General features: G+C 49.4%; 8 protein-coding genes and 1 non-coding gene across 9 annotated transcripts; 5 read left to right on the top strand and 4 right to left on the bottom strand.

Annotated features, from left to right (window-relative positions):
• Positions 1 to 619: 619 nt before the first annotated feature.
• ACHE_t50013A lies at positions 620 to 706 on the top strand. The gene has a single exon. It is a non-coding gene; the product is annotated as a tRNA-Pro (tRNA).
• A 2,588-nt stretch (positions 707 to 3,294) lies between these two features.
• On the top strand, positions 3,295 to 5,427 carry ACHE_50932A (uncharacterized protein; the record flags this gene model as incomplete). The annotated part of the gene is made up of 1 exon (XM_043280703.1): positions 3,295 to 5,427. The coding sequence occupies one exon, from the start codon at positions 3,295 to 3,297 to the stop codon at positions 5,425 to 5,427; it is 2,133 nt and encodes a 710-aa protein (XP_043138256.1).
• Positions 5,428 to 5,892: 465 nt separating this feature from the next.
• ACHE_50931S (mitochondrial 54S ribosomal protein mL60) lies at positions 5,893 to 6,387 on the bottom strand (the record flags this gene model as incomplete). The annotated part of the gene is made up of 3 exons (XM_043280702.1): positions 5,893 to 5,945; positions 5,995 to 6,224; positions 6,347 to 6,387. The coding sequence occupies 3 exons, from the start codon at positions 6,385 to 6,387 to the stop codon at positions 5,893 to 5,895; spliced, it is 324 nt and encodes a 107-aa protein (XP_043138255.1).
• A 267-nt stretch (positions 6,388 to 6,654) lies between these two features.
• ACHE_50930A (tafazzin) lies at positions 6,655 to 8,016 on the top strand (the record flags this gene model as incomplete). Its single annotated transcript, XM_043280701.1, has 4 exons — positions 6,655 to 6,868; positions 6,927 to 6,945; positions 7,019 to 7,129; positions 7,203 to 8,016. The coding sequence occupies 4 exons, from the start codon at positions 6,655 to 6,657 to the stop codon at positions 8,014 to 8,016; spliced, it is 1,158 nt and encodes a 385-aa protein (XP_043138254.1).
• Positions 8,017 to 8,227: 211 nt separating this feature from the next.
• ACHE_50929A (uncharacterized protein) lies at positions 8,228 to 10,012 on the top strand (the record flags this gene model as incomplete). Its single annotated transcript, XM_043280700.1, has 1 exon — positions 8,228 to 10,012. One exon carries the CDS (start codon positions 8,228 to 8,230, stop codon positions 10,010 to 10,012), a length of 1,785 nt encoding a protein of 594 aa, XP_043138253.1.
• A 95-nt stretch (positions 10,013 to 10,107) lies between these two features.
• On the bottom strand, positions 10,108 to 12,260 carry ACHE_50928S (catalase; the record flags this gene model as incomplete). Its single annotated transcript, XM_043280699.1, has 8 exons — positions 10,108 to 10,899; positions 10,959 to 11,226; positions 11,308 to 11,397; positions 11,449 to 11,573; positions 11,637 to 11,783; positions 11,831 to 11,882; positions 11,942 to 11,966; positions 12,029 to 12,260. 8 exons carry the CDS (start codon positions 12,258 to 12,260, stop codon positions 10,108 to 10,110), a joined length of 1,731 nt encoding a protein of 576 aa, XP_043138252.1.
• Positions 12,261 to 14,382: 2,122 nt separating this feature from the next.
• Positions 14,383 to 16,964, bottom strand: dppV (dipeptidyl peptidase DppV; the record flags this gene model as incomplete). The annotated part of the gene is made up of 8 exons (XM_043280698.1): positions 14,383 to 14,524; positions 14,584 to 14,795; positions 14,849 to 15,081; positions 15,136 to 15,358; positions 15,407 to 16,430; positions 16,482 to 16,714; positions 16,789 to 16,840; positions 16,900 to 16,964. The coding sequence occupies 8 exons, from the start codon at positions 16,962 to 16,964 to the stop codon at positions 14,383 to 14,385; spliced, it is 2,184 nt and encodes a 727-aa protein (XP_043138251.1).
• A 1,199-nt stretch (positions 16,965 to 18,163) lies between these two features.
• Positions 18,164 to 21,732, bottom strand: ACHE_50926S (uncharacterized protein; the record flags this gene model as incomplete). Its single annotated transcript, XM_043280696.1, has 2 exons — positions 18,164 to 21,646; positions 21,700 to 21,732. The coding sequence occupies 2 exons, from the start codon at positions 21,730 to 21,732 to the stop codon at positions 18,164 to 18,166; spliced, it is 3,516 nt and encodes a 1,171-aa protein (XP_043138250.1).
• Positions 21,733 to 22,292: 560 nt separating this feature from the next.
• Positions 22,293 to 25,344, top strand: ACHE_50925A (DNA ligase (ATP) CDC9; the record flags this gene model as incomplete). The annotated part of the gene is made up of 4 exons (XM_043280695.1): positions 22,293 to 22,519; positions 22,653 to 24,459; positions 24,514 to 24,744; positions 24,799 to 25,344. The coding sequence occupies 4 exons, from the start codon at positions 22,293 to 22,295 to the stop codon at positions 25,342 to 25,344; spliced, it is 2,811 nt and encodes a 936-aa protein (XP_043138249.1).
• Between the last annotated feature and the right edge of the window lie 40 nt (positions 25,345 to 25,384).

Below are 25,384 nucleotides of genomic sequence, written 5' to 3'. Positions count from 1 at the left end.
AACCTGGCTCAAAAGCCTCATCACCTGCCCCAATCCCGAAACCCTCGAAGCCCAAAACCAGCGCAAAAAACAACGCTGTGCGAGTCGAAATCACAGCCGGCAGGTGCGCGCCCACAAACGAGAACTCCGGCGACAGGCTCAGGGCAGTAGGCTAAATGCTCCGTTCCATTTGAGAAAGGGGGGCAGGAATGCCGCCGGGTTGTTGAGGAGAGCCCAGAGGGGAAGAAGTCTTACGGGAACTTTGATGATATTGGGGTGGACGGAGCTACGATACTCTGCGATACTTTGCGAAATGGGGCATTGATTATGTACCACTGTAGTTAAAAGCGTCTCCGGGATTCTGCCGTAATAATTCCAACATGGTTTACGAGATTAGATCTGCCTGGGTCGTTTTTCATGATCCATGATGATCAGTTTGATATGCGCCTAGGCAAGGAAGCTCATTGATGTTTCCATCGACTTCAGACATCTACAGAACACTGTAATATACATAGCAACAAAGAAAAACCCTGGATTCTACCAGATACTCCAACATCTTACCACGGAACGAAACAATCGCCAAAAGTATCATTTATATATTATAAATTCCTTCCTCAAATCAGATTTTGTAATCGAATCAGCCCCGATGGTCTAGTGGTATGATTCCTCGTTCGGGTTTATCGATCTGATATCGAGGAGGTCTCGCGTTCGAGTCGCGATTGGGGCCTTTCTTTTTTTTTCTTTTTCTTTTTTCATTTGTTTTTATTATTTTTTCCTTTTTTGTATTATTTTCTTCCTTTCTATCATCTTCCGACAATCACAAGATTGCTTGCTTGACGCATATATTCTCTCGCCAGTCTTGGATACCCTCATCAATTGGAGAAAAAGACGAACATATCCACTCCAATAACAACAGCCGCATGTCTCTGTCTGCGATCATCCTATACAAGTCTATTCTAGTCCATTTTCAGCGCTTCACCGGCTTCAAAGTCACCATCAACGGCGTCTTCTGCCAAAGACTATACGAAACCTGATTCAACCAGTCACGACATTCGTCCCTAAGTTCCATGTCAAAGTTCCACAAGAGTTTCGCCAAAATGACGCGCATTTCGGCGTAAGCCATGCTAGAGAGGTTAGCAACACAACAGCACTAGCTTTGTGTTTAAACTTACTTCTGTCCGAGACAGTTCCGGGGTCCGTAGGAGAATGGTTGGAAAGCGCCTCTATTGTCAGATGCGAATTTTGGATCTTTATTGTCTAGCCACCGTTCCGGAATGAATGATTCGGGTCCTGTGAAGTTGGAGCGTGCTCGGAAGGCAGAGTAATAAGCTACTGATACAGATACCTGAGGTTTGTTAAATACTGACGGGGAACGGACGGTGAGACTTTTGAGGCTTCATACTCCTTCTGGGACGAATTTGCCGTCAATAACGGCACCACCCTTGGGAACCCGTCGGGGAATTATACCCGGCGTTGGTGGATATAAACGGAGTGTCTCCTCCAGAACACAGGTTAAGTACGGAAATTTTGCGGAAGAAAGGATAGTGATGTCGTCTTGTGAGTGAAAACTGTCTCTGATTTCGTCCACCAGCCTGCGGTATGTATCGGGGTAGTTCAGAAGATAATATATACATCCCGAGAGCGCGGTGCTTGTTGTTTCGCTCCCAGCGATAATGAGAAAAGCTGCATTCGATTCGATTTCTTTGTGTGTCATTCCTCGCTCGTCATTGTATCTCAGGATGCACGAGGTAAAATCTGGCCTACTGGTCTTTGTCGCAAGACGGCGATTCGCTTTTTCCTTGCTCATTTGGTAGTGCTGATCACTTTTCGTTTTCATACTTTTAGGGATAATCCAGGTTACCAGGAATGCGAGCAGGGGGTAAATTAGAATGGTCCTCATGAATGTTGCTATCCGGATACTGTCAAAAAGAATCGATACCCACGGATGATAGCCGTTATTACGGAGACAATCGAATGATTCCCCGAATGCCAAATCACCAATGATATCAAAGGTCGTATAGGTAATCCATCTGGATATGTCGACCGTCTCGCGGTGCAAAGCGATTTCTCTATGGAGCTTATCTATGAGCATGTTGATGTACGACTGAATGATCGATTCTTGCTCTCGCAACGCCCTTTCGGAAAATGCATGCGATAACAGACGTCTCTGCCTTGTATGCCCTGCATCATCGAAAGTTGTTTGGATATTCGGACCGTTGGGGCTCGGGATAAAGAACTTGTCATCTTTGACAAAGGAACCTGTGCCGGGTTTTCGGTGGCCATAAATATCTTTCCATGGTTGTGCGCTTCTGTATACGAGTGATGAGGGCTCGATGCGGACGACGTCGCCATATTGATCATGTAGGTCTTTGAGCTTGGCATGTAGCTGCCCGTTGTTTGTCCAGTAGACGTAGTACAAGCTGGACATAGCCGCCAGCCTTGGGCCTGGGTATCTACTGAGGGGATGGAGGTAGAGATTGTAGATGATCCGTCCTAGGACACACAATATTGTCTGCAAGGACCGTTTGTTAACCAACAGCCCAGCAAATGGGATCGTTGCTACTCACTGAAATCAAAACCGCAGTCAACACAGACCCGAAACCGGGGAAATTAGACGTCTGGAGTGCCATGATGCAAAATACCCGAGCAAGCTCGTAAGAGAAAGTGCTCTGTTCTCTGGTAGACGAGATCGGTAGGGTCTTATATCATGTTCCCGTGCTTATCCGGCCGTAACACAGATCGACAGCGTCGCCGCATGTTGATGAGTTCCAGATTGTAAACCAAGCTGACATGATTACGAGGATACGAGACCAATAAGAGCCATATTCTCATAGAATGCGACGATGACGGTTATTCTACAACTGGACTTGCAGATACAGGCTTTGATTAGTTTGTCACCGTGTCGCATATTGTCTTGGTAGCTCGAGCAGTTTCCGTCCAGTAATGTTTCCCTGATGAAGTAAGGGCTGAATAATGGCCTCTGTTGAGCAAAATGAGTATTTTAAGCGCTGTGTAGCCTATCAGCGCGGTGACTCAAAAATCCCGTGAGGCAAAAAAATGCCAAAGCGTTTCACATACCAGCGACTAAGCTTTTTTGTTACCCCGATAGAAAAGATAAGGCGGCACTCGAGGCGAGGGTTGCGGCTACGACAACGACAAGAACGGCAGCAGCGACGCCTTCCTCCTTCCCTGCGGACACTCCCCCAACCGAAAAAGTTTCCCCCGCTACGGAAGAACGAAAAAACTGGACACTATGAGCAGACAAGTACCATTTTACCCTCATATTGTTACCAGAAGGACCATATGGCCACACAAATGATCCTTCGACTGATGGCACCGGTCCTTCCACGACAATATTACCACTACCCTTCGCCTCCTCGATCCCCGAAAGAAACACCAGGAACACCCGTCCCCGTCACGAAACACATCAGCAAGAAGGTATTTCTACAGCTCTTTGCTGGCACCGTTTGCATATTCGTCCTTGGAGTCCTGTTCTGGAGGATAGGTCGTTGTTTTCGACGGTTTACTCGGAATAAGGTGCTCAAGAAGGGGAAAAAGGTTGACACTCGGTACGCGAGGACGTGGTATGGTTGGGTACCGTTACAGCAACATGAGGCGGCCAAGAATGTGTTTCGGAAGTGCTGGAGGAAGATCTGCGAGTGGACGTCTTGGAAAACGACTAGGGCTGATTATCATTGGGTGTGGTGGGATCCGGGACAAACAGCGCACGAGGAGTATCGTCAGAACAGGAGTTTCCTGAGATGGATACCAAAATTGTTTAGGAGCAAGGAACACACAACCGCGGATACGATTTGGAACCGTGGTCCTCCCCCAGAACGGCATAAACGGACCCCGGAAGACCGCCAACGGACCACGATGGCAGACGCTTTTCCATACTCTCAGAGATACCACGCGCCCCATACGTACCATGGGAGAACGAAGGGATATCGGGACAGATTGAAAAGATCCCGGCACCAGTTCCCTTCCGCAGATTCTATTGATGGACGACGCTCCTTCGAGGCCTTTCGCAACAGCTTTCCCGGCAAACTGGTCAACGGTCCACGCATACCAGTTGATCAGGCCAGACCATTCTGGTCTCTTCAACCGCCAAGTCGCACTCGCAGGAAGAGCATCCCGTTCACGAATGCAACTATAAGCGAGAACAGGTTACCGCAGAGTGTCTCTCTCCCTTGTCTTCTGATGGTCGATTTGTATCCGCAACGGCAGCGTCAACCCTCCAGCACCTCATGCAAGACTAGCGCTACGTCGCGTACACTTCGCAAGATGCGGTATTCTCGCAAATATCAAGTTTGGTCGGCTCGCATGGAACTGCAGGCATCCAACCAACTGAAGCATACCTATCACGGCTTCCAAGAACCACCAGGCACTCCAGCATCTGAATTGTTGCGAAGTTATGCTTCTGAGAATAGTGCACCATTCGGGTCATTGGATCGATCGCAAAGAGAAAAGATTGCGCGCCATTTGTCTAACGAAAACAGTCAAAGGATCTCGAGCCTCAGACAACGTCAACCTCCAGCGCGAGCGCCTTTAGATGCTTTAGACGAGCGCAACGGAAGAACAATAGCGGCTCAACAAGGAGCACAATATCTATTTCCTTCCATAGATACGGTCGTTTGGAGACACTGGTCCTCATCTTTCGGCGATGATCCTCTTCAATTGCCGGAGAAGCAGATAGAACTTGGAACAAAGGATGCAAAAGGAAAGTCTCCTAAGAAGAAACATCGTCGGCTCAGACCAAAAGGGCGCCCGCTTCCGCTGCACAAATTGAACAATTGGGAAATTAGATGGATGGACAATCTGGACCGAAAGCTTGAATGGCACTTTGATCAACTTACCCCGGGACGAAGGCCATTCCATTTCCCGCTACTTGCCAACCATTGGTTGAATAGGAAGACTTGGATGGTTATTGACCCCGTTTCACGAGTTCCGGTTGACAAAAAACGGCAATTGGGAGACCCAAGATTCAACGTGCCGTATCCGGCTCCGCGCTGGGAAGCCAAGCCGAAGTATCCGATAGCCCCCCACAAAAAAGCTCATACGCCCCGGATTGATTCGTGGAGACTTGCGGTCAATTGCCAGAGAAGGACGTCTGGAATGAGAGACGTGGTCAGGGCCGTGGAACTATTTGACGACTCAGTCGACGAACCCCCTGACGGACACATCGACCCGGCGAGCTGGATACTCAGAAGACCACCACAAGGCTTCGGGATGTCAAGCAAGCAGCGGGACGCATACTACGAGGGTGGGACGGGCTGGCACGAGACGCTGAGCGACTGGCAGCGGGTCCGTCACGGTTATCGGGTTCGGAAGATGGTCTATGAAGGCAGAGTGAACCGGACGCGGGCGAAGGAGATTGCCTTTGGTTTGACTCGATTTTTCCAAAAGGCTATAACCAAGACTTTCGAGAAAGAAAATGTACCTGGCTGAGCGGGGATTGTGTTATTGTGTTGATCTGGTATGGTTATTGGGACGGGGACAGATGTATCGGAGTAATGGTCGAGATATTCATGGCTTTCATGTCTGCCATATCGTTATCGCCATTTTTTGTTCAACCAGTTCGCTTTGATGGGATGGGGCGTTTCTCTTGTGTCCTATTTTTACTACATTTGTCACGTTAACAGTAGCTTCATCGAGTTCGTTTTGGAGATGTCCAATTGTGTATTGAGATAGACTCATGGTTAATAGAACATTGTGGATAAGTCAAATTCCCGACTGCCAATAACTCCGGATATCCTTCCTGTAATCTTTTCTAGCCCGTATCCCCTCTTCTTCGGAAGAAGAGCCCGGCCAGTGTTTTGTGATGTGTATCGTACAAAGGAGCTCTGTATGCATTCGTAGCGACGACAGTAGCCGCTTTCGCCCAGCAATCGAAGAAAGTAATCGATAACCTGTTTAGAAACCCGGAGGGTTGACTCGCTGGCTCACTCGTGTCCACTTCGGCAGTTCTGCGCACACCGTCAGCATCTCTACAGACAATACTATCACGACACATACTGTGAATTCCCTTCCGGTACGTCTTCTCCTTCTTGTCGAAGATCGTATACTTATCCTTGGGCACCATTTCCTCCTCACGGGGCATCTCAGCATACCACCGCTCAACGGCCTTCGTGCTCTGTCCGTTCCGTTGCAGGGCGGCGCTGAGGGTATCGACGACACGGTCGACGGAGCGTAAGCGCTTACGTTGGCGGGCTTTCTGGGGTTGTGAGATGCGCCATGGAGTTTTCCTGTATGAGAGTCGGATTAGTCTCGTGTTCGTTTTCTTTTGTTGCTATGGACGGCGGAGTGTGCGGGACCACCACGCTCATCCATTATGAGGGATAGCGAAGTCGCGATAAAGCAGACTTACCAAAGAAGACCCGAAAAGAGGGCCGATGTAGGCTTGAACATTTTCCTCTGCTATTTCGGAGAATTGGCAACCGGTAACGAAAGCAGAAGATTGAAGTCGGGGATGATCGCTTAACCGCAGTCAATGGGCGAAAAAAAGGCGGCATGACGCAGCGGGCCAATCACGGCGCGGTATAGCTCCCACGCCCGCCGATCCGGGGAGCAGAAAGAAATTCGGAGTTCAACTTCACTCTTTTTCCTACCTCTTCTATTCTTCTTCTTGTTGTATTACTAGCTTATTCTATTGATGGGATCTCTCTAGCAGCCGCCATGTCCAGCGATGGGGATTCCGGCGCAGCTACGGCAGAATGCCCTTCTCTGCCATGGAGGCTGCTGTCTTCGACGACCATGCTCGGCGTGAGTGCGTTGTGTCGCGGGTTTCTGTATGGGTTGAGCCATCCGGAGGTCAATGGGTTGGAGTCGTTTCTGGAGGTTATTGAGTCGAGGAAGGATCCGGCGCAGAGGACCAGGGGGTTGCTCACTGGTAGGTCATCTATGCGGACTACGTCGGGGACCGGCTAATTGATTGTTTCACTGGATAGTCTCAAATCACACGAGCGTGTACGTACGTTGACGGTCGATCGAATAAGCAGGTCTACAGCAAGGAAGAATGCTGACCGGTAACTCACGATAGAATGGATGATCCAATTATGTGGGGAGCTTTGCCAATGCGATACCATATGCGATTCCCGGCGACGAACATGCGGTGGTCTTTTGGGAGTCATGATATTTGTTACCAAGGCCGGTACGACTCAAGCCTTTCCGCTCTTATCTCTGATATGAGACTTGGCTGACGATATACTTAATGGGGTTTCCAGACCGCTGGCATTGTTCTTCACAATGGGCCAAGTGCTACCCACCCATCGACTTGCGCATTCGCCCTTCGGTGGTCTTTCGCAGCCTGCAGTGACCCAGGCGATTCGATTACTTTCAAAAGGACCGTTTCCTGTTGACTCCTACCGTGCTTTGCCAGAACGTCAGGATTGGAGCATACAGAATGTCTGCGTTGACCCATTTTCCGACCTTCCTACTGCCTACACGACGAATGGTCAGGATTCTCACCTGGCGCCCTCCGCTTATGCCTGCAACTCGCATGCGTGGATGCACATCTTCCCTGAAGGAAAGATTCACCAGGCGCCGCATAAGACGATGCGGTATTTCAAATGGGGAGTTGCACGACTTATCCTAGAAGCCAGTGAGTGCCCAGATGTTGTGCCCATCTGGCTGGAGGGTTTGGACCAGGTTATGCATGAAAGCCGCAAGTTCCCACGATTCCTACCCCGAGCGGGAAAGAACATTAGCATCACGTTCGGAAACAAGGTCGATACGGAAACCGTGTTCGGCGAGTACAGAAGACGATGGAAGCAACTTAGGGAGAAAGTTGAAAAGAGCTCGCCCTCCGCTCGAGATCTTCCGCTCGGAGTTCTAAACGAGGAACTGCTGTATGGTGAGGAAGCAGTCGAGCTGCGCAGAGAAGTCACCAAGAAGATAAGAGACCTTGTGCTGGATGTCCGGCGGACTAGAGGATTGCCTGATGAGGATCCTAAGGAAGGTCTCGTGGAGACATGGCTCGAAGAAGGTCCTAAGCGTGAGGGTAAGATGAAGGACGATTCATGGGTTCGGGATATTTGAGAGGTTCCTAAGCAGGATTCTGAACCATAGTGTATTATTAAACAAGCGAGAGCATTGTATAACATCCATAAATGTGTATATATTTTTATTCATTCTGTTTCCGTTCGTGGTGGCTATGCCGGGGGCAAATTACTTGTGTTTGGACTTGGCAATCCGAGCATCTCCGCAACTCACATTCTCCCACCAACGTTCCTTGAACACTCCAGCATTTATGCCCAAAAAACGACATAACCCGATCTTCACAAAGCCTGTCGACACTCCGCATCATACTCTTCTCAGTTCTCCTCGAAATTCTCAAAATGACAGGTTCCGATCATCGTCAAGCGCCCAGCCATCCGTCAACGACCTGATTCATCATCTCCGCCGCACCCAAGTATCCAGCTCTGATGATCGTACCTCAAGTCCCTCCGGCGTCATCACTCCTCGATCTGTGCATCCCTCTCTGCGAAATCTTCTCGAACTCCCCGAAACGCCGCCTCCGCGACCCCGCCCCAATGCGCGCCGTGTCGGCGTTGGACGATTGAGAAGAACCCCGGGACCCCCGCCACCAGAGAGCTGGCTATTGGGAAATAACCAAAGTACCAGCAACGAACCCGATTCCGAACAAGACGATGTCGATACCGCCGCAGAAACAGAACGAGTTATCTACCGACTAGAACGACTACCGGGGACGACATTCCCTCCGCGAAATGGCCTATTACACATGACTCTCAAGGCCATGGCCCAGCACTGGGCATGGCATGTAGCATACGATGGACAGTTTCTGGCTATGCTCCCTGCGCAAGTTAAAGTGTTGTTGCTGAGTTATATTACTGTTTATGGGAGGGATCAGCCGCTGAGGGGGTTGGTGCGTGGGTTGAAACCGTTGATTGCTGTCGATGAGAGCGACGAGGATTATCAAGGGTCTGAATTGGATGGTATCTCCCGATTGGACTTTGGCGGTGCACTGGGAAGATGGATGGGGTTCAAGGAGCTTAACAATGAATTGTTTCTGTCGCAGAGGCCTGATGCCGTAAACTTACCGCGCAAGTCGAAGGAACCTGTCCCGGCATCATGGGAGGATTACGAGGAAGAAGCTTCATCTATACCAAAGTCTCTTGAGCACGGCTGTCGATTTGAGAACCTCCGCTTTCTGTCCCTGGCGCACCCCCATCCTTCCGCCGCGAACTGGAAATCCCTCCTCAAGCTACTCTCCCGTTTATCGATTCTCACTCATCTATCACTCGCCCACTGGCCCGTTCCAACTCTCACACCAAACGCCATTAACGCTCGCGTTCGCCACCCAACTCACAGATCCCTCACGTTCTCTTACGGCGGCACAGACAGCTACTCCGCTATGGAGAACAACTGGGCCGAAGCAGCGGGTATCTTGCGCAAACTATCACATGCTACTTACTGCCTGAAATGGCTGGATCTCGAAGGTTGTGGTGACTGGATTCCGGCGCTAAGTTGGACGGGACACGGCCCTGATGGCGAGGTATATCGCACGGGACCTGAGTGGAACGGAGCTTGGAGAGATATTGAGTGGATTTGTTTGGGACCTGGGTGGTTGCCGCATATTGATGATGCTGAGATTCTTGGTATGCATACTCGTGATGCTGGTGCCGGAAGGCCATCAACGTCGGCGGGGACGCGGCCACAACAGCAACAAGCGTACCAATCGCCTGCGTTCCGATCACTAGCATCGTCCATCCACGCACCGCCAACCCCGCCGCCATCTTTGTCCCGTATAAGGGGAATCGAGACCGATGACGATGATAGCGGGAGTGATACTTCCTGGGACGTGGAAGTCGAACGCGTCAAGTACCGACGCGCGAAGGAGCTAGAGCGTTATCGGGAGACTGTGCGTACCGCGAGGACGGTCCAGCAACAGGTGCAGCAGCTCAGACGGGAAGGAAAGGGGAAGTGGGTGAATCTCTCGCTTGGGATCGAGGAACTTAAGGAGGATGTACTTAGGGGTTTGCTGGGGGATGAGCACATGGGTTTCCTTCCGTAGATATAGACATGACTGAATCCCCTTAGGTTACGTACATGACGAGCAAATATTAGACACTATTAGACACTGGTTATTCTACAACGCAACACGCTCCGTTACACCCTATCGACCTCTGTATAAATCGGCTGCTTCGGACAAGTCCCCATAAGCACCTCCCCATCCGTCGGCAAAAACTTCTTCTCCTTCCCAACACCCGCAGCACCCCGAACCCTCCTCTCCACCTCCTCAAACCCAAATCCCGGCTCGGGCAACAGCTCATAAACCCCCTTCGCATACTCCCCCGCCACACAATACACCTGCACCAGATACTTCACCACAATCTCCTGATACTCAACCAGTCTCAATAACCTTGCCGTATTCGAATGCAGCCTTGCGCGGGATTTCGCATCCATAACTCTTCTGTAGAGCTCCCGAGGCTGCTCGTATTCAGATGCTTTACCCTCGTGGTAGAAGTGCGATTTGCGGGAAACGGTGTTGTCGCCTAGGGCGTAGGGGCATTCTGCTGTGTCGGGGCGGAATTTGTTCGCGAAGCTGTTTGGTGCGTATTGTGGGTTCATGGCGTGGTTTGCATCGACGCGCAGTGGGCCGTCGAAGTTCAGGGAGGAGTAGGAGCTGGCCATGAAGGGACAGTTCACTGTTCTTGTGATTAAAAACTTGCGCAGCAGTATATAGTTGTAGGAGGGAGAGATACCTGGGACTTGGTGCAGGTTAATGCCAATGCGGTGGTACTGCGCGTCGCGGTAGAAGAACATCCGGAATTGGAGGAGGGGGTCAGGACTGTCTTCGATTCCGGGGACCATGCTTCCTGGCGAGAAGGCTGCTTGCTCGACATCTCGGTGGTAATTTTCGGGGTTTTTGTTGAAGTGCAACTTGCCGAATCTGTGCAGCTGCCACAATTATCAGCCAAACCCTACATTTACCTTGGGTTGGAAAAGCGGATACGCACCGGAAACTGCTTCTTCGGCCAAACCTTCGTAACGTCAAATGGATCGAACCCCAGTTTCCTCGGGTCCGCCTCCTCCGGCTTCATAATCTGCACATGCGCAGTCCAGGAGACCTGCTCGCCCTTTTCGATAGCTTGCCAGAGGTCACGTTTTGAGAAGTCTGGGTCCTGGCCGCCAAATTGGAGGGCTTCGTCTGCAGTGAATTGTTTTTGGCCTTTGTCTACTAGGAAGTGGTATTTTATGTAGACAAATGTGCCGTCTTTGTTTACCCTATGTACCTTTGTCAGATTTGCGGTTGGAATAGAAAGGGCAAAAAAAAAAGAAAAAAAAGATTGGGGGGGGGGGGTATACCATTTGAAAGTATGGCAGCCGTAGCCGTGCTGGTTTCGCCATCCTACTGGGGTGCCGTGGTCGCTGAAGTACATCAAAGCTGCGTGGTTTCTAGCCACTTGTCAGTTTGTGAGTCTTAGTGCTTATGGGGGAATCGCATACCCCTCTGGCGTATTAGCAAGCAAGTCGAATAACGAATTGTGATCCAGGAGGAAATTCTGCGGATTCCGGTATTGAGAGCGGATAACATCTGGTCCTTGGATAGGATCGCGACAGAAGAAGACGGGCTGTTCACATAAGTTATCATACTTGAAATGACGAGGAAGCTAGCGTACAAAATTCAATCCTACAACGTCATAGTTTCCTTCACCGGTATAGAACTTGATTGCGAAGCCCCGTGGGTTTCTGGCGAGGTCGGGGAATTCGCGACCTAGGGTTACGGTTGAGAAGCGCATGAAGACGGGAGTTTTGAGGCCGGGTGATTTCAGAAAATCCGCCTAATGTTGTTAGGTGAAGTTTTTCAATAGATTTGTGTAGAGAGTACCTTGGTAAGATGTGACATATCCTTGGTTGTTTCAAAATATCCAAAGGCACCGCTGCCGCCCAAATATATAGTCAGTATCTAAGCCCCCAAAATCCAAAAATGGAAACATACAAGGATGAACCATCCTCTCCAAATTCTTCGACCAATTAAAGTGCTGCTGCTTTTGCAGCAAAAACGTATCAGAAATCATCGGCACACCACCCGCCGTCTTACTATGCGCGCCATCCGGAAACGGAATGCCCTCATTATTCGTAAAATAAGGACCATCATCAGCTCTTTTACCAGGTTCTTGAACACCAGTCAGTTTTGCAGCCGTTCGGGCCGGTCCATCATTTGCTCCTTGGAACAGGGACGATAATTGTAGGGCTCGTGGGTCTCCTCCGACGCCTCCGATGGCCTCGCCTAGCGCTTGGAGGGGGTGGGTTGCCATTGTTGATCCAGCTGTTGACATTTGTATGTGTGCTTAGCAAGGGGATTGTTCGTAATGAGAGTAATTCAATTGAATTGCATTTGTTGAGGTCGACTTTATAGATTGATTTGATTTGATTCGATCATGTTGACCTACCGTGACCTCATATTGACCTAGCGGGTAGCCCTCATAGTCGATTCTGGGGTTTCGCGTGAGTATTGGATCACAATGATCGTAAGTTAGAATTATCAACTTCAGGAATTGGATTAAAAAGCACCGGAAATGGTAAATCTCTCACTTGTATGTCATTTCTCTGCAGGTTCATCACGACACTGTATATCGCTGGAACCGCCGAAAAAGACTAATAATGGTCACCATTCATTGCCAAGCCCTGGACTTTCTTCCTCCCTCGTACCCGTTCAGACCAGCCATATGACTGATTTCTAGAGCCATCGCAAGCGGAGAAGGGGGCGGCTTTCATGCGTGGAATGTCATCGGCGTAAAGTCCATTGTGACCGCAATGATCCGTGTGGCCGGTGTATGGATGTTGAGATTCGCTGTGTCTGTAAGGCTGATGGAGATGAATGCTCGACAAGAGGCAGATTTATAGAATATCTCCGCAGACACATCGCGCACCATCCCGCGGCCAGTGCAGATTGCCGCGCCATGTTGAACAGGACACCCACAAACTCTGAGGCTCACTGGCCCTACCTGTCTCTATACGGCCCTACCACAAGCCTCGCGCACATCGATCATGTAGTATAGCGCAAAGACACGAGCATTAAGCTGCATAGATATGAATTCTGCGGGGTTGACATAGTCACAGACAAATTAGCTCATGTCTACTTTTCTTAATTAAAGCTATTCGCTACAAGTAGAATGACGGAGCTAGAGAGCTCAATTCTAGTTTCATTCACATTTACTAACCATTGTCTTGAAAGCGGACCTCCTCACGCCATACCAGTCTCTCGCTAATTTCGAAGACGTCTGGTTAAACAGAGATCTGGCGCAGGGAAAAGACAGAAGCCAAGACTATTGTAAGTATCTCTAGTGGCGTCTAGCTTTGGCGTCACGCTTACACAGTGGCAGTTCTTCCGGGGAGGCGATCGCGATCTGGCGGGGTAAACTGCTTGGAAATAGGATCAAAAAGTGACAGGAATCCAGGAGATACCATGTTGCTTTGAGTGGATGCCTTCCGAGATGGGGCTCTGAGGACCATGGGGCGTGCGGGTTTGAAGCCGACGTTGGAGTAGTTTGCGGAGGATCATTTGTTGCTGGATAGGATATTGCCTAGATACTCAGATAATGAGACGTCTTTGACAAAATGGCCACTGCTGATGGATTGGAGAGCCTACTAGGAATTGAAAATGTTTGATGGTGCCAGATCGCTATATGTCCAACCTTGCTAAATGCATTCCTATGATGCTTTACCACATTTGGAATTGACTCATTTGCCACGACAAAAGCAGATTGAACCTTGAAACAATCCTTTCCACTCTGAGCAAATGTTTCAATTACATATTGTTAGTCTCCTTGATCTGCTTGTACGGGGTGCTGTCACCCACACAGTGGCTATCCTGCCGCTCAAAGCCCATGCCATTCCAAAAATACATCAGCCTCTGTGTGTCTTAATTGCTGTTGCAATGATATCCGGGGTGTTTAACATATGCAAAATACGCAATGAAATAATAATAAGATAGAAGAGAGCTCAGAGGGGGTTTAGATAGTATGAAGAAGTTGTAGAAAATAACGCAGTCAGCACTATAGTGGCCGAAGCTGATTGCGAAGGTGAGTGAGAAGGTGAGCTAGATTGGCTCGTCAAGGCTCGTACCTAAATAACCAATCAGCTGACTTTGCAAGTGTGACATTCCATCCAATTGATGAGGGCAGCAAACGAACTATTGACCAAACTTGACCCACACGCCGGCCGGTTGGTAGTTGAGAAGTAACCACTAGCAACCTCGGATGTTGTACATCTGTGTCTTTGCGACGCGAGTTTTTATTCGACCTTTTCAAAAGAAGGGTTGATAATATAGTAGACAGTACGTATGATTTCTTCAACATGATCAGGTTCAATGATTATTGTCAGAATTGTACACAATCACCCCACTCTCGCATCAGAACATCTGTAAAATGTACGCTATTAAGGATTATAATTAACAACCTCAACAGTCGTATTATCCAAGCTCACTGCTTGCGCATTCCCCGCCTCCACGCCGGAGTACCGGTTCAACCAACCCAGCACCTGCTGGTGCCACACGAGACTGTTCTCGGGATCTTGGACCCTGCTTGTTGTTAGCATAACTACTCTACATAGTTAGATAGGTAGGAGTAGGTCACATACCAATGGTTCTCGTCCGGGAAATTCAGAAGACGACTAGGAATGCCGCGCTCCTGGAGAACGTTGAAAAGCGCCACGCCCTCTGATACAGGGAGACGATAATCGTGGTCACTGTGGATGACGAGCATGGGAGTATCCCATTGGAGGATGTGTTCGGGGGCAGAGGGGTCCCAGAGGCGGTAGTTGTCGCGGTTGTTCCAGTAGGTGCCGTTGTTCTGTATTTTGTCAGTGAAAACTCTATTTCAACAGTAGAACGGAGAGGATATACCTCATGCTGGGCAAACCATAACTCTTCTGTGTTGATCTTTGCATCTGCGATGAAGCTGCCGTCGTGGCTGACGAGGGCTTTAAACTTGCGGCCCAGGTCGTTACCCTGGATCCAGTTGATCATGAATCCACCGTAACTGGCTCCCGCTGCTACGCCGTGGTCTGTGTCGATAAAGTCGAAGTTGTTGCTGACGTATTCCCAGCCTTTGACCAGGTCGTCGTAGGGCGAACCTCCTGTTCTCACTGTTAGCTAGTTCATGAGCTAAGGTGCTAAGCAGATAACCATACCCCAGTTGTTCTGAATAGCATCTGTAAGAGCATCGCCAAAACCGGTACTACCTGTTGGGTTAGGTGCAACGACCACGTATCCCTGGTCTGCGAACACCTTTGCATTCCATCGTGTACTCCAAGAGTCAGCCCAGGAACCCTGAGGACCGCCATGGATGTAGAACAAGAGAGGATATGTTTTGCTCTTGTCAAAGTTTTCTGGATATACGAGGAAAGATTGGATCTATCCGGTCAGTACTAGAAAGTCAAAAGAAAAGTATTTGAAGCTTACATCGGTCCAGTTCCCCTGGTAATAAAACTCGTCAATGTCAGCAGCACCCAGTCCCTTGAGCTCAGGATCGATCTCGTTGGCAGAAGCCAAAGTCTTGATGATGCCTTTCTCTGGGCTCGCGATGTAAACGTTCCAGCTAGTCCAGAGAGCACTGCCGGTGACCAGCCAAGTAGAGTCAGGAAGCTGGTAGTAAGACGTCACAGCACCGCCGTCAGTGAAGTTCTTGGGCTTAAAGTCATCCCCTGCAGTATCTGGGAGGGAGAAAAGCCTGGAGCGGCCTTTGTCTTCACTGGTAACCAACAAGGTCTTTCCATCTGCAGTCCATTTTGCGGTGTCCGGAGACCGATCCCAGTCTCTCGCAAGACTAGGAATGGTAGAGTCGGTGCCAATGCTGTACAAATACAACGTGCGGCGGTCTGATTCGTAATCGTTGTCTTTCATCTGGAAGTATGCCAGCTTATCGCTTCCCGGGGAGAACACAGGGTTGCTGGAATCCCCATCAATCCCCTTGGGTTTGGCTGCGCTTTGGGGACCGTTGATGGCAATCGGTTTCTTGGAGCCATCATGAGGAACAAGGTAAATATATGAGGTTGTTAAGTTCGCCTTTGGAAGGTCTGGGGCCTTGCTCTTGAAAGCTACCCACTTTCCATCCGGGGAGAGATCATAGTCCGACGACGTTCCGAACGGAGGATAAGGGGACTCAGCATTCCTGATAGGTGAGACCAAGTTCCGCAACGAGCCTCCCAAGATATAGCGAGGCTTTCCATTAGTGCTAGACGTGTTTGTAGCCTTCAAGGTACCGGAGAAGACAGCATTAAACTTCGTAGTGAGGTATGAATCCCAATGTCGCACGTAGATACTGTCGTAGATCCGGGCAGAACTCCGAGGAGTAATGGCCAATTTCTCATTATACGCTGTACCATTGCCATACGACTGTGCATATGCAATAAATCGGATATCTCCGGTTCCCGTGGTGATGGCTTTCAGGCCCGAGAAAGAAGCCGGCAATGAAGCTGCCTTGTATCTATATTGTGTGAGCAATAAGCACAATTACAAGATGAGCGGACCAGCTTACCCATTCTTGAAGTCAGAAATATCGGAAACCCATAGTTCCACACCGCCAGGAATGTTTGCGTTAGTGCTGTTGATATATAAGATACTAAAGTCTCCCAGCCACACAATTTCGGAGACATCGCTATCGTTCGTGAGTCGGTTGATCTTCCCAGTCTTCAGGTCGATCAGACTCCACCAGAACGAGGACTCGTGAGTTTCGAAGGAATACTGTGACGTGGAAAATAGTGCGACATCCTAGTATGACCTATAGTGTCACCAAAACCATGCTCAACCAACACGTGAGACTGGAATGTGATATATTCACGTACGCCAGATGGATTGGGGATAGCTTCGCTTCTGCTTGGAGCAGATATAAGTTGCCTGATTTGAAGATTAGCAACACTATTTGTAGATCTCCATCAAGGTTGACAAGCACTGACTCGGGGGTTATGGCCAGAGCAGCCGACGCCGCAGCAAGGACGGAAAACCATCGGAACGGTCCCATGGCGAACTAAGATTGAATATGTTCCGCTGGCATGTAGAAAGCAGATGAAAGTGCGCCATAAGAGTAATTTATAGTCATGAGGCTGACGGGTCACGCCGCCAGACCCCCATCCCTTCCTGTATAACATCTTACCGGATCAGGAAGGAGGGAAATAACTAGCACAGCTTTCAATAAATCATGCATGCACTAAGTGATCGGAAATGCAGGGCCCAATTGCACCAGCAGTCGAGAGATAGGTTACATCGGATAACCTCGGTTCTTTCTGGAGGGGTAAACACGCTAAGAAAAAAGGGACAAATTGTTGCTGTTCGCGATTCCTTCGACGACATTGCGAGTTTCACAGCGCCATGTGGTGCCATGTGTCTTTTCTAATAACAACAGCTTATTGAATACCATGTGCTGATTATCGTGCCACTTGGAAGTACAGGTTCACCTTGTCACTCGTGGCTGGTGTTTCCGCTCTAGTCCGGTAGTCGAAAATATATCAATATGGCGCGACAGGGTTCATCTCGCAGCTGTTGCATACCTCGCAGAATATGGTCAAATCACCGACTCACGTCAAAATGGCGTGATCTCAGTGAACGTTGACCAAGGTTGTTGTTAAGGCACTGATGCTAACGTTAATTTGATATCTTGATGACATAAAACAAACTTGCGATCTTGCTGGGCGGTCCCCTCGACGTCCTTCTTGTAACCATTCCAAGATCAGTGTACTTTGTAGAGATGATCATGCTAAAGGTGACACGGCGAGCATGTGGGCTGTCCGACCTTCGAGTCTGTCCGTCAGCTATTAGATTAACCGCGGTTTTTTAGACTCAACTGGCGCGATGATGGAAGCCATGGCAAATTTCCCAGATTAACTCCTTTCCCAGAAACATGATGGAAGAATGGCTTTCGATCGTCTATTTGATCATCAGTTCCTTGATATGGGTATTATTGTATCAATGAGGGGGCTGTAAGGGAAATAGTGGCTGCGGTGGTCGAGGTGGACGTTGAACAAATGCGACGCAGTCACATGTCGTTCGTTTGACCTAAGAACCAATTACTGTACATGATTTTACGTAGTGGGATGTCAATGCTTCGATATACTCGAAATATAGTCATAGTCATTATTTTGTTTCAAATCGTAATGCACAAGCAAATGTATCTAGTGTCCGACCAACCGGGGACTTTTCTCTCAAGCCTGTGTTCCTCGAAGGTCAGAATACGACCTCTGCAAATCTCAATCGACCCCCCAACAACGAAGGTGTGCCAGGCGCGACATAATCCCGCTTCTGGAAACCAGTCTTCATTATACCCGCAGCATCCCGCACCCGCGCCCTTTCCTGCTGAAAGATAAACCAAGTCAGATCAGCATTCCAAGTCTCCATTGTTTGGATCGTGTCGTCGACTGTCCTAGCCTCAATCTTCAGGGGCTCCGGAATCTTGGCTTCTGTCCCTGATGACGAGCGATAGAAGGCAAAATAGTAATCAGGACCGGCGTAACTCGCTATCCAAGCACCGAGGAACTCGCATATCTGATCGCCCATCGAAAGAGGGAGGCGGACGTGTGTGAGGAGGGTGAGGAATAGGGATGCCAAGGCTCTCCAGAGACTGTGGTGTGGTGTGAATGTGCGGGTGTGGGATGGTGGTATTCTTGCTGTGGCAACCGATGAGGTAGCAGTAGCTAATGCCAATGACTGCACGAAGCTAAAGAAGGGTTCAGAACGTGAAGCGGGTTTCGGTAGCCGACGAGTTGCTCGCCGGTCGAGGGCTCTTTCTGCGTCCTGTCGGACTTTGTCCCATGCGCGCCGGTAGAGACGTTCCCAACGTGGAAACTCAGTTTCGATCCGGGATGCCATGAAGTCGCCCGCGGTGCTGCAAATGACCTGGACGGTTTCAATGGCAGTGGTGATGACATACGTCTCTTCTCTGATTTCGAACTCGTCGGATCTCTGCTCCGCGCGGTCTGCGGAGGCAGCAGGGGCACCCCTTGTCATGAGCGAATTCGAAGATGACACATCTTGAGCGGAAGATGGAAAGCTAATTCTCGAGACTACAGATGGCCATAGGTCGTTGATGAGGGGTAAGAAGCTGGTTTCGTTTTGTGAGAGGACGGGGAAAATTTGTATGACGATCGAGAGCAGGGAATGGCGGAGGTACGGGGAAGGCGAGGATAGGTGGGACGGTATCGATTTCATAATGTTCAGGAGGAGCGTGTGTGACTTCGTCAGAGGCTTTTCGGTGTCTTCGGGTTCACGGGATTCTGGGAGTGGTTCGTCCGTTTCTCCTTCCATTTTATCCATGAGGTCTGCTGCGGAGTCTAAGCTAGGCTCTGGTTGTCTGAGGCTCTCGGACTCCAACGTCCATGGCTGTTTTGGATGTGTGGATTTTTCCGTATTCCCGGCTTCGTCTTCCAGGAATTTGGTCCGTTTAGATTTCCGTGTAGCAAAGTCCTTTACAAGGGTTGATACGTCGAGCCCCTCATATCGGCGCTTGCGATGATCAGGACGTTTATCGTTTTCGTCTTCCATGATAGCCAGAACTGAAGGTGTTTTTGCGCCTTCTTCGACAATTGCCGCAAGAGTTTTGAACATCATTTCCGTGAGTTTTGGGTATCCGTGATATATATCCAGTATTCCGAAGATGGACACTATTAAATCATCCAGGTAGGGAATTAGTCGCGCTCCACACAGCTTGATCATCATCAATAGCACTTGTGGCGGGTATGGTGAAACATCAAAAGTGTTCAGTTTCAAGCCAACCGCATTAACGAGATAGTCGACGTTTTCAATAATCATGGTGCTGGTACCATCATAGTTGCAGGCGGTCGTGAGGATATTAAGACACGTCATGGCATGGTTCTGAAGATTGCTGTTGCTGGAAGCCAAAAGTTGGAGGACGGGATATAAGGCATCCATGAGTTCTGGACGAAAGGCTTCACCAAGCTGTTTCGCCTGAAGTGCGACTGCTTCTAGAGCTAGTGCCGACACACGCCAATCACGCGAGTCGTCAACCAGCGGCTCATTCAATATAGGCAATGAGATGTAATACAGATCTTCTATCATGTTTGACCTTGTGTTGGGGGACATTGAGAAGTCCACACAGTCAGATGCTATAAAGTCATCAAAAGCTGTTGTGGCCTGCGAGCTGTTTTTAAGGAATGTCAAGGATAACCAAAAAGGAGCAAGTATAGCATTCCCTGACGCATTATGCATCCGTCCGATGATTGATCCTGTGATTTCGCTACCGGAATCAGAAAGGCTAAGCCTGGTAACCATAGAATCCAGGTCGATGAGAGTCTGTTGCTGGCTTCGATGCTCCATCAAAACGGGTGGAAAGGTCATGGACTTGTAGTCACGCTGCGCCACTTCCAGACTCAAGTTATTCGTTGGATCCAGGCTGACTGAGTGAAGTGTGTTGGCTGTATGTCCAACGACGGCAGAAACGCTGTCGCATAAACCTCTAGTCAAGCCCGTTGTCAGGAGATCAGATCCAGACTGAACTTGCGACAAGATGTGGAAGACAGTCGAAATCTGTTTGATTCCCCACTGTTTTGCTGTTTCATCGTTGCCCTGCATAGTTCGTGGAAAAGACGTTACCCACGAGTTAAGGGAGTCTTTGAGGGAATCAAGGATCGTCGGATAGACAGTGGCAAGATGCCTTAGTGATGAATATGCAGTATTTGGTGTCTGTTCTTCGTCCATGTCTGACAAGACGACAATGGTCTCCGCCATTATGGGTATTGAATCCTGAAGAGTATTTTGACAGTCCTCGATGACCATAAGACACAAGTCAAGAAGAGCAGCCTGTACTTCTAACCGCTCATGGCGCCTTATCTGGACCACATTAGCGAGTGCGAGCTTGATCTGTGTAGTTGTAGCTTTTAACCACGAATCATCAAGCACAATTGTATCGTTCCCTGTTCCAGGCTGGACTGGGTTTTCTGTGGTGCTGGCAACGCGATCATTCAAGACCGTCTTCAATAAATGCGTAAGAACCTCGATGCAGATAACGGAAAGCCGGTAAGAGCGCCTTATTTGAGTCGTGGGCTTCAGCACCTTTGTCAAAGCAGACACCGTGCGCGGCATAATGCTTGCCAGCACAACTCGATCAGTTATACGACGATAAAGACGTTGAAGGGCCCCTGCAGCAGCGAGACACAAGTCATCAGATCTGCTATCCACGACACCTTCGAGCAAGATGTATACTGTCTGATCAACGATAGTTGCGGTACCAATCTCATTGTATACCGTCTTCTCCGCGAGGGGGCCGCCCAAGGCGTCGAAGATGGCAGAAAAACACTTGAATCCTGCAATGATCAATTCCTCTGGTCGACCACTTGCTGCATGACTTTCATTCGGCCTGTTCGGTACGCCGCCCACTATAAGCGTCAGCAGTATGATGAGTTGTTTTCCCATCATTGGGGACAGATGCTGCCGCCATCCTTTTGCGACGAGAATTCGCAAGCAATTGACGGTTAGTTCCAGACAACGCGCAGAAATCCGTCGGGTCTCGTTGAGTATATGAGAAAGGGGAAAGAATGCATATTCCGCCAGCTTCTCGTCAAGGGCATTCTTATCGGCTAGTTCCTTAAGAGTGTTGTGTAGTGGCTCGAGGGCTCGGGCAACATCGTTTGAGGTTGCTTGATGGCCACGGAACCCCAGCCCGACAGCGCTGAGCTCGACGCATGTTGGACGCAGCTATTTTCGAGTCAGCCGGGCTATAGAAAGTATAGAGTAGAGTATATAGTCACCTTTCTGAAGGATTCTTGCCTCGAATTCTCCATGACTTGTCGGCAATGACTGCGAAATGGTGGTACTATGCAATGAAGATAACATGTCCATCCAATACAGATATATCACGGACACAGTGACATCGACTGCTATTTAGCATTCCAATTATAGCAGCAGATATCCAAGGAGTGATGTTATGCCATATGCTGGATGATATCTTGAAGCTCTAGGTCTCACCGCCTATGTCCACATTTTCTGCCTGCTTTATAGAGCGGTGAACAAACAGCGATGTTCTTCGCTAAGACAATGAGAGGAATGGAGCCATTCAAGCACCTATTCCAGGTACTACTATTATATGGAGATTTTTGACTTGCTCCTAATATCGATGGTCTGTCCAATTCAAAGCGTGGAGTGTCGTAGAGTCAGCTTGAACACAGTCACGTGACTTTAATGGATCGCGCGTCACGTCACGTCGCGCTTTCTGCCTACGATCTGGACGGCTGCCTTCAGCGAACAAGAGCCTCAAATCCGACTATATTTATCGCACAGTGCCCCTCGCATTAGGGAGATAATTTGTCACAGTACCTCTTGTTAAGACGCGCTTAAGCCGTCTATGCCCCCGTTCAGCGCCCTATGTTGCCGGAGATCGTTTGCCTACGCTGCAACAAGAATCTGGAGCGCACCATCGAGCCGAGTCGATCTTGTTCCTTTAGCCACGCCAATTTGTATTAGGGCTTTTGGGTCTTACGCGCAACGTTCTAAGGCATCTACCGAGGCTAGTCAGCTTTTTGCTTCCGGCTTTTCTGTGCTGGAAATGTCGGGGAAACAAGCTACACTGGGGTATGTTCGGGACTCCCAGTTGACAATCGGGTGCGTCGCAGGACGGCACTGGATGAGTTATTAGGACTAGGATGGTTTGGTTGCTTGGTTGCCATTCAGATTGCTGATAAGTTGTATTCGCGACTATGTATAGGAGGTTTTTCGGCTCAAATTCGAACCCTAAAGAAGCCCCGAAGAAGCAGACTACCTTGGCATTCTCGGATAAAAAGAAGGACACTGCTGCTGCCGAACCGGAGGCGACAAATGCCAGTGAGCCTGAGACTGAAACCCTCAATGGCGATGAGATGAAAATAGACGAATCTCCGAAACGGAGATCAAGTGCACGCAATGGAAACAGGAATGGGGAGGGCATGGCCGAAGACGAGAAAGACATCGATGCCGAAGATAGCGAAGGTTCAGATGTTCAGCCCGCGCGGAAGAGACGACGAAAGGCTTCAGCAGACGAGGCCGATGCTCCTGCTAAGAAGGAAAAGTCGCCATCCCCTAGAGGCTCTAAGAAGAAGGAAGCTAAGGCGCCTTCGCCCCCGCCATTTGTCAAGAAGGCATCCGGAGAGGAGACGCCTGAAGAGGAGGATAAGGCCTCGGATCTCGAGCCGTCTGCTAGCGAAGGAGAAGATGAGAAGCCAGAATTGAAAAAGAAGAAGATTCAGAAGGTGCAGGAGTCGCTCAAAGGAACTGGGAAGGAACCTTTTCCTGATTGGAAAGCTGGCGCACCTGTTCCATATGCAGCGCTGTGTACTACCTTTTCTCTTATCGAAATGACCACCAAGCGCTTGGAGATTCTGGCCCATTGCTCGCTTTTCCTTCGTCAGGTTCTTCGCTTAACTCCAAACGACTTGCTTCCAACGGTTCAACTCATGATCAACAAACTGGCCGCAGATTATGCCGGCATAGAACTGGGAATTGGCGAGTCGCTGATAATGAAAGCCATTGGTGAGAGTACAGGGCGGAGTCTCGGCGTGATCAAAGCGGACCAACACGAGATTGGAGATCTGGGCTTGGTGGCGGCCAAGAGTCGTTCGAACCAACCGACCATGTTTAAACCAAAGCCATTGACAGTCAGGGGCGTCCATGAAGGCTTGCTTGGTATTGCCAAGGTCCAAGGTCATGGTTCCCAAGACAAGAAGGTCTCCGGTATCAAGAAACTCCTTTCCGCCGCAGATGCGGAAGCAGCTGGTAAGGGGAGCAAGGGAATCGATATCACCAAAAATAAGGGTGGCCCTAGTGAAGCGAAATATATTATTCGATTCTTGGAAGGAAAGCTGAGACTTGGTTTGGCTGACAAAACTGTCCTCGTGGCTCTTGCTCAAGCAATGGCTATGCACGAAGCCACGACGAAAGGAGAGAAAACTCCTTCGACTGACAAGATGGCGGACGCTGAATCCAAATTGAAGACGGTTTACAGTGAACTTCCCGCCTACGAAGTGATCATCCCAGCTATGCTTGAACACGGCCTGGACAAGCTTGGGGACGTCTGCAAGCTGCAACCTGGTATTCCAATCAAACCTATGCTTGCGAAGCCGACAAAATCGATTACTGAAGTACTTGACCGTTTCGAAAACAAGGAATTTACATGTGAGTACAAGTATGACGGAGAAAGAGCACAAATCCACTATGTTGCGCCGGACGCCGTCCAGCACTACCCAGGAGCAACAAACACGCTGCAACAGGACGCCAAGGGACTCTGTGCTATCTTCTCGCGCAATTCGGAGGACTTGTCCAAGAAGTACCCTGATGTACTCGCAAAGCTTAACACCTGGATTAAGCCAGGCATTAGTAGCTTCGTTTTGGATTGTGAGACTGTCGCTTGGGATACGGTGAACAAGAAGGTCCTTCCGTTCCAGCAACTCATGACACGTAAGCGAAAAGATGTCAAGGCGGAGGACGTTAAGGTCAAGGTTTGCATATTTGCATTTGATTTGCTTTTCTTAAATGGAGAGGTAAGATTTTCAGCGCTACATGTGTCAAGAATCTGCATTCTAATCAGGTTTTAGCCTGCGGTCAAGAAGTCGTTACGGCAGCGCCGTGAACTTCTGCATGAATCGTTCCAGGAGATCGAGGGCGAGCTCCAATTCGCCCAACATGGTAACACCAATGTACTGGATGAAATTCAAACCTTGCTTGATGACAGTGTCAAGGCGTCTTGTGAAGGATTGATGGTCAAGATGCTTGATACAGATGAAAGTGGTTACGAGCCGAGTAAACGGAGTCGTAATTGGCTCAAGGTATTTTCTATTTTGGAAACCCCTAGGAAGCTTAGCTCGCTAACTCTGTCACAGGTCAAGAAGGATTATCTCAGTGGCGTCGGAGATTCTTTGGACCTCGTCGTTCTTGGTGCATACTACGGACGCGGAAAGCGTACGTCCGTCTACGGCTCGTTCCTACTGGCAGCATACAACGCAAACACGCAGACCTACGAAACAATATGCAACATCGGTACAGGTTTTTCAGAGGCCATCCTGGAAGAATTCCACAAGGATCTCTCTCCGCTTACCATCGACCGGCCTAAGCCCTTCTACTCGCATTCGAGCGTCCCCAAAGATCAGCCAGACGTGTGGTTTGAGCCTCGATTGGTGTGGGAAGTTAAAACGGCCGATCTGACTCTCAGTCCACGTTACCAAGCTGCCGCTGATGAGTTCGTCGGGACCACCGGTGGAGGAAAGGGTGTTTCCCTCCGTTTTCCGCGGTTCATCAAGTCTCGTGGCGATAAGAAGCCTGACCAAGCTACCACGACACGAGTGGTTGCTGAGATGTACCGGAAACAGGAAGCTGTTGCGAAGGAGAACGCCAGCAAGAAGGGCGTGGATGATGATTTTGAATACTAACCTGATGTCTGTTGGTGGAATTGCTACCATGTTATGTTAC

The sequence above is a fragment of the Aspergillus chevalieri genome, chromosome 5, assembly GCF_016861735.1.
Source record: "Aspergillus chevalieri M1 DNA, chromosome 5, nearly complete sequence".
NCBI lineage: Eukaryota > Fungi > Ascomycota > Eurotiomycetes > Eurotiales > Aspergillaceae > Aspergillus > Aspergillus chevalieri.
The sequence above is the reverse complement of the archived record's forward strand: the minus strand, read 5'-3'. Positions and strand labels throughout refer to the sequence as shown.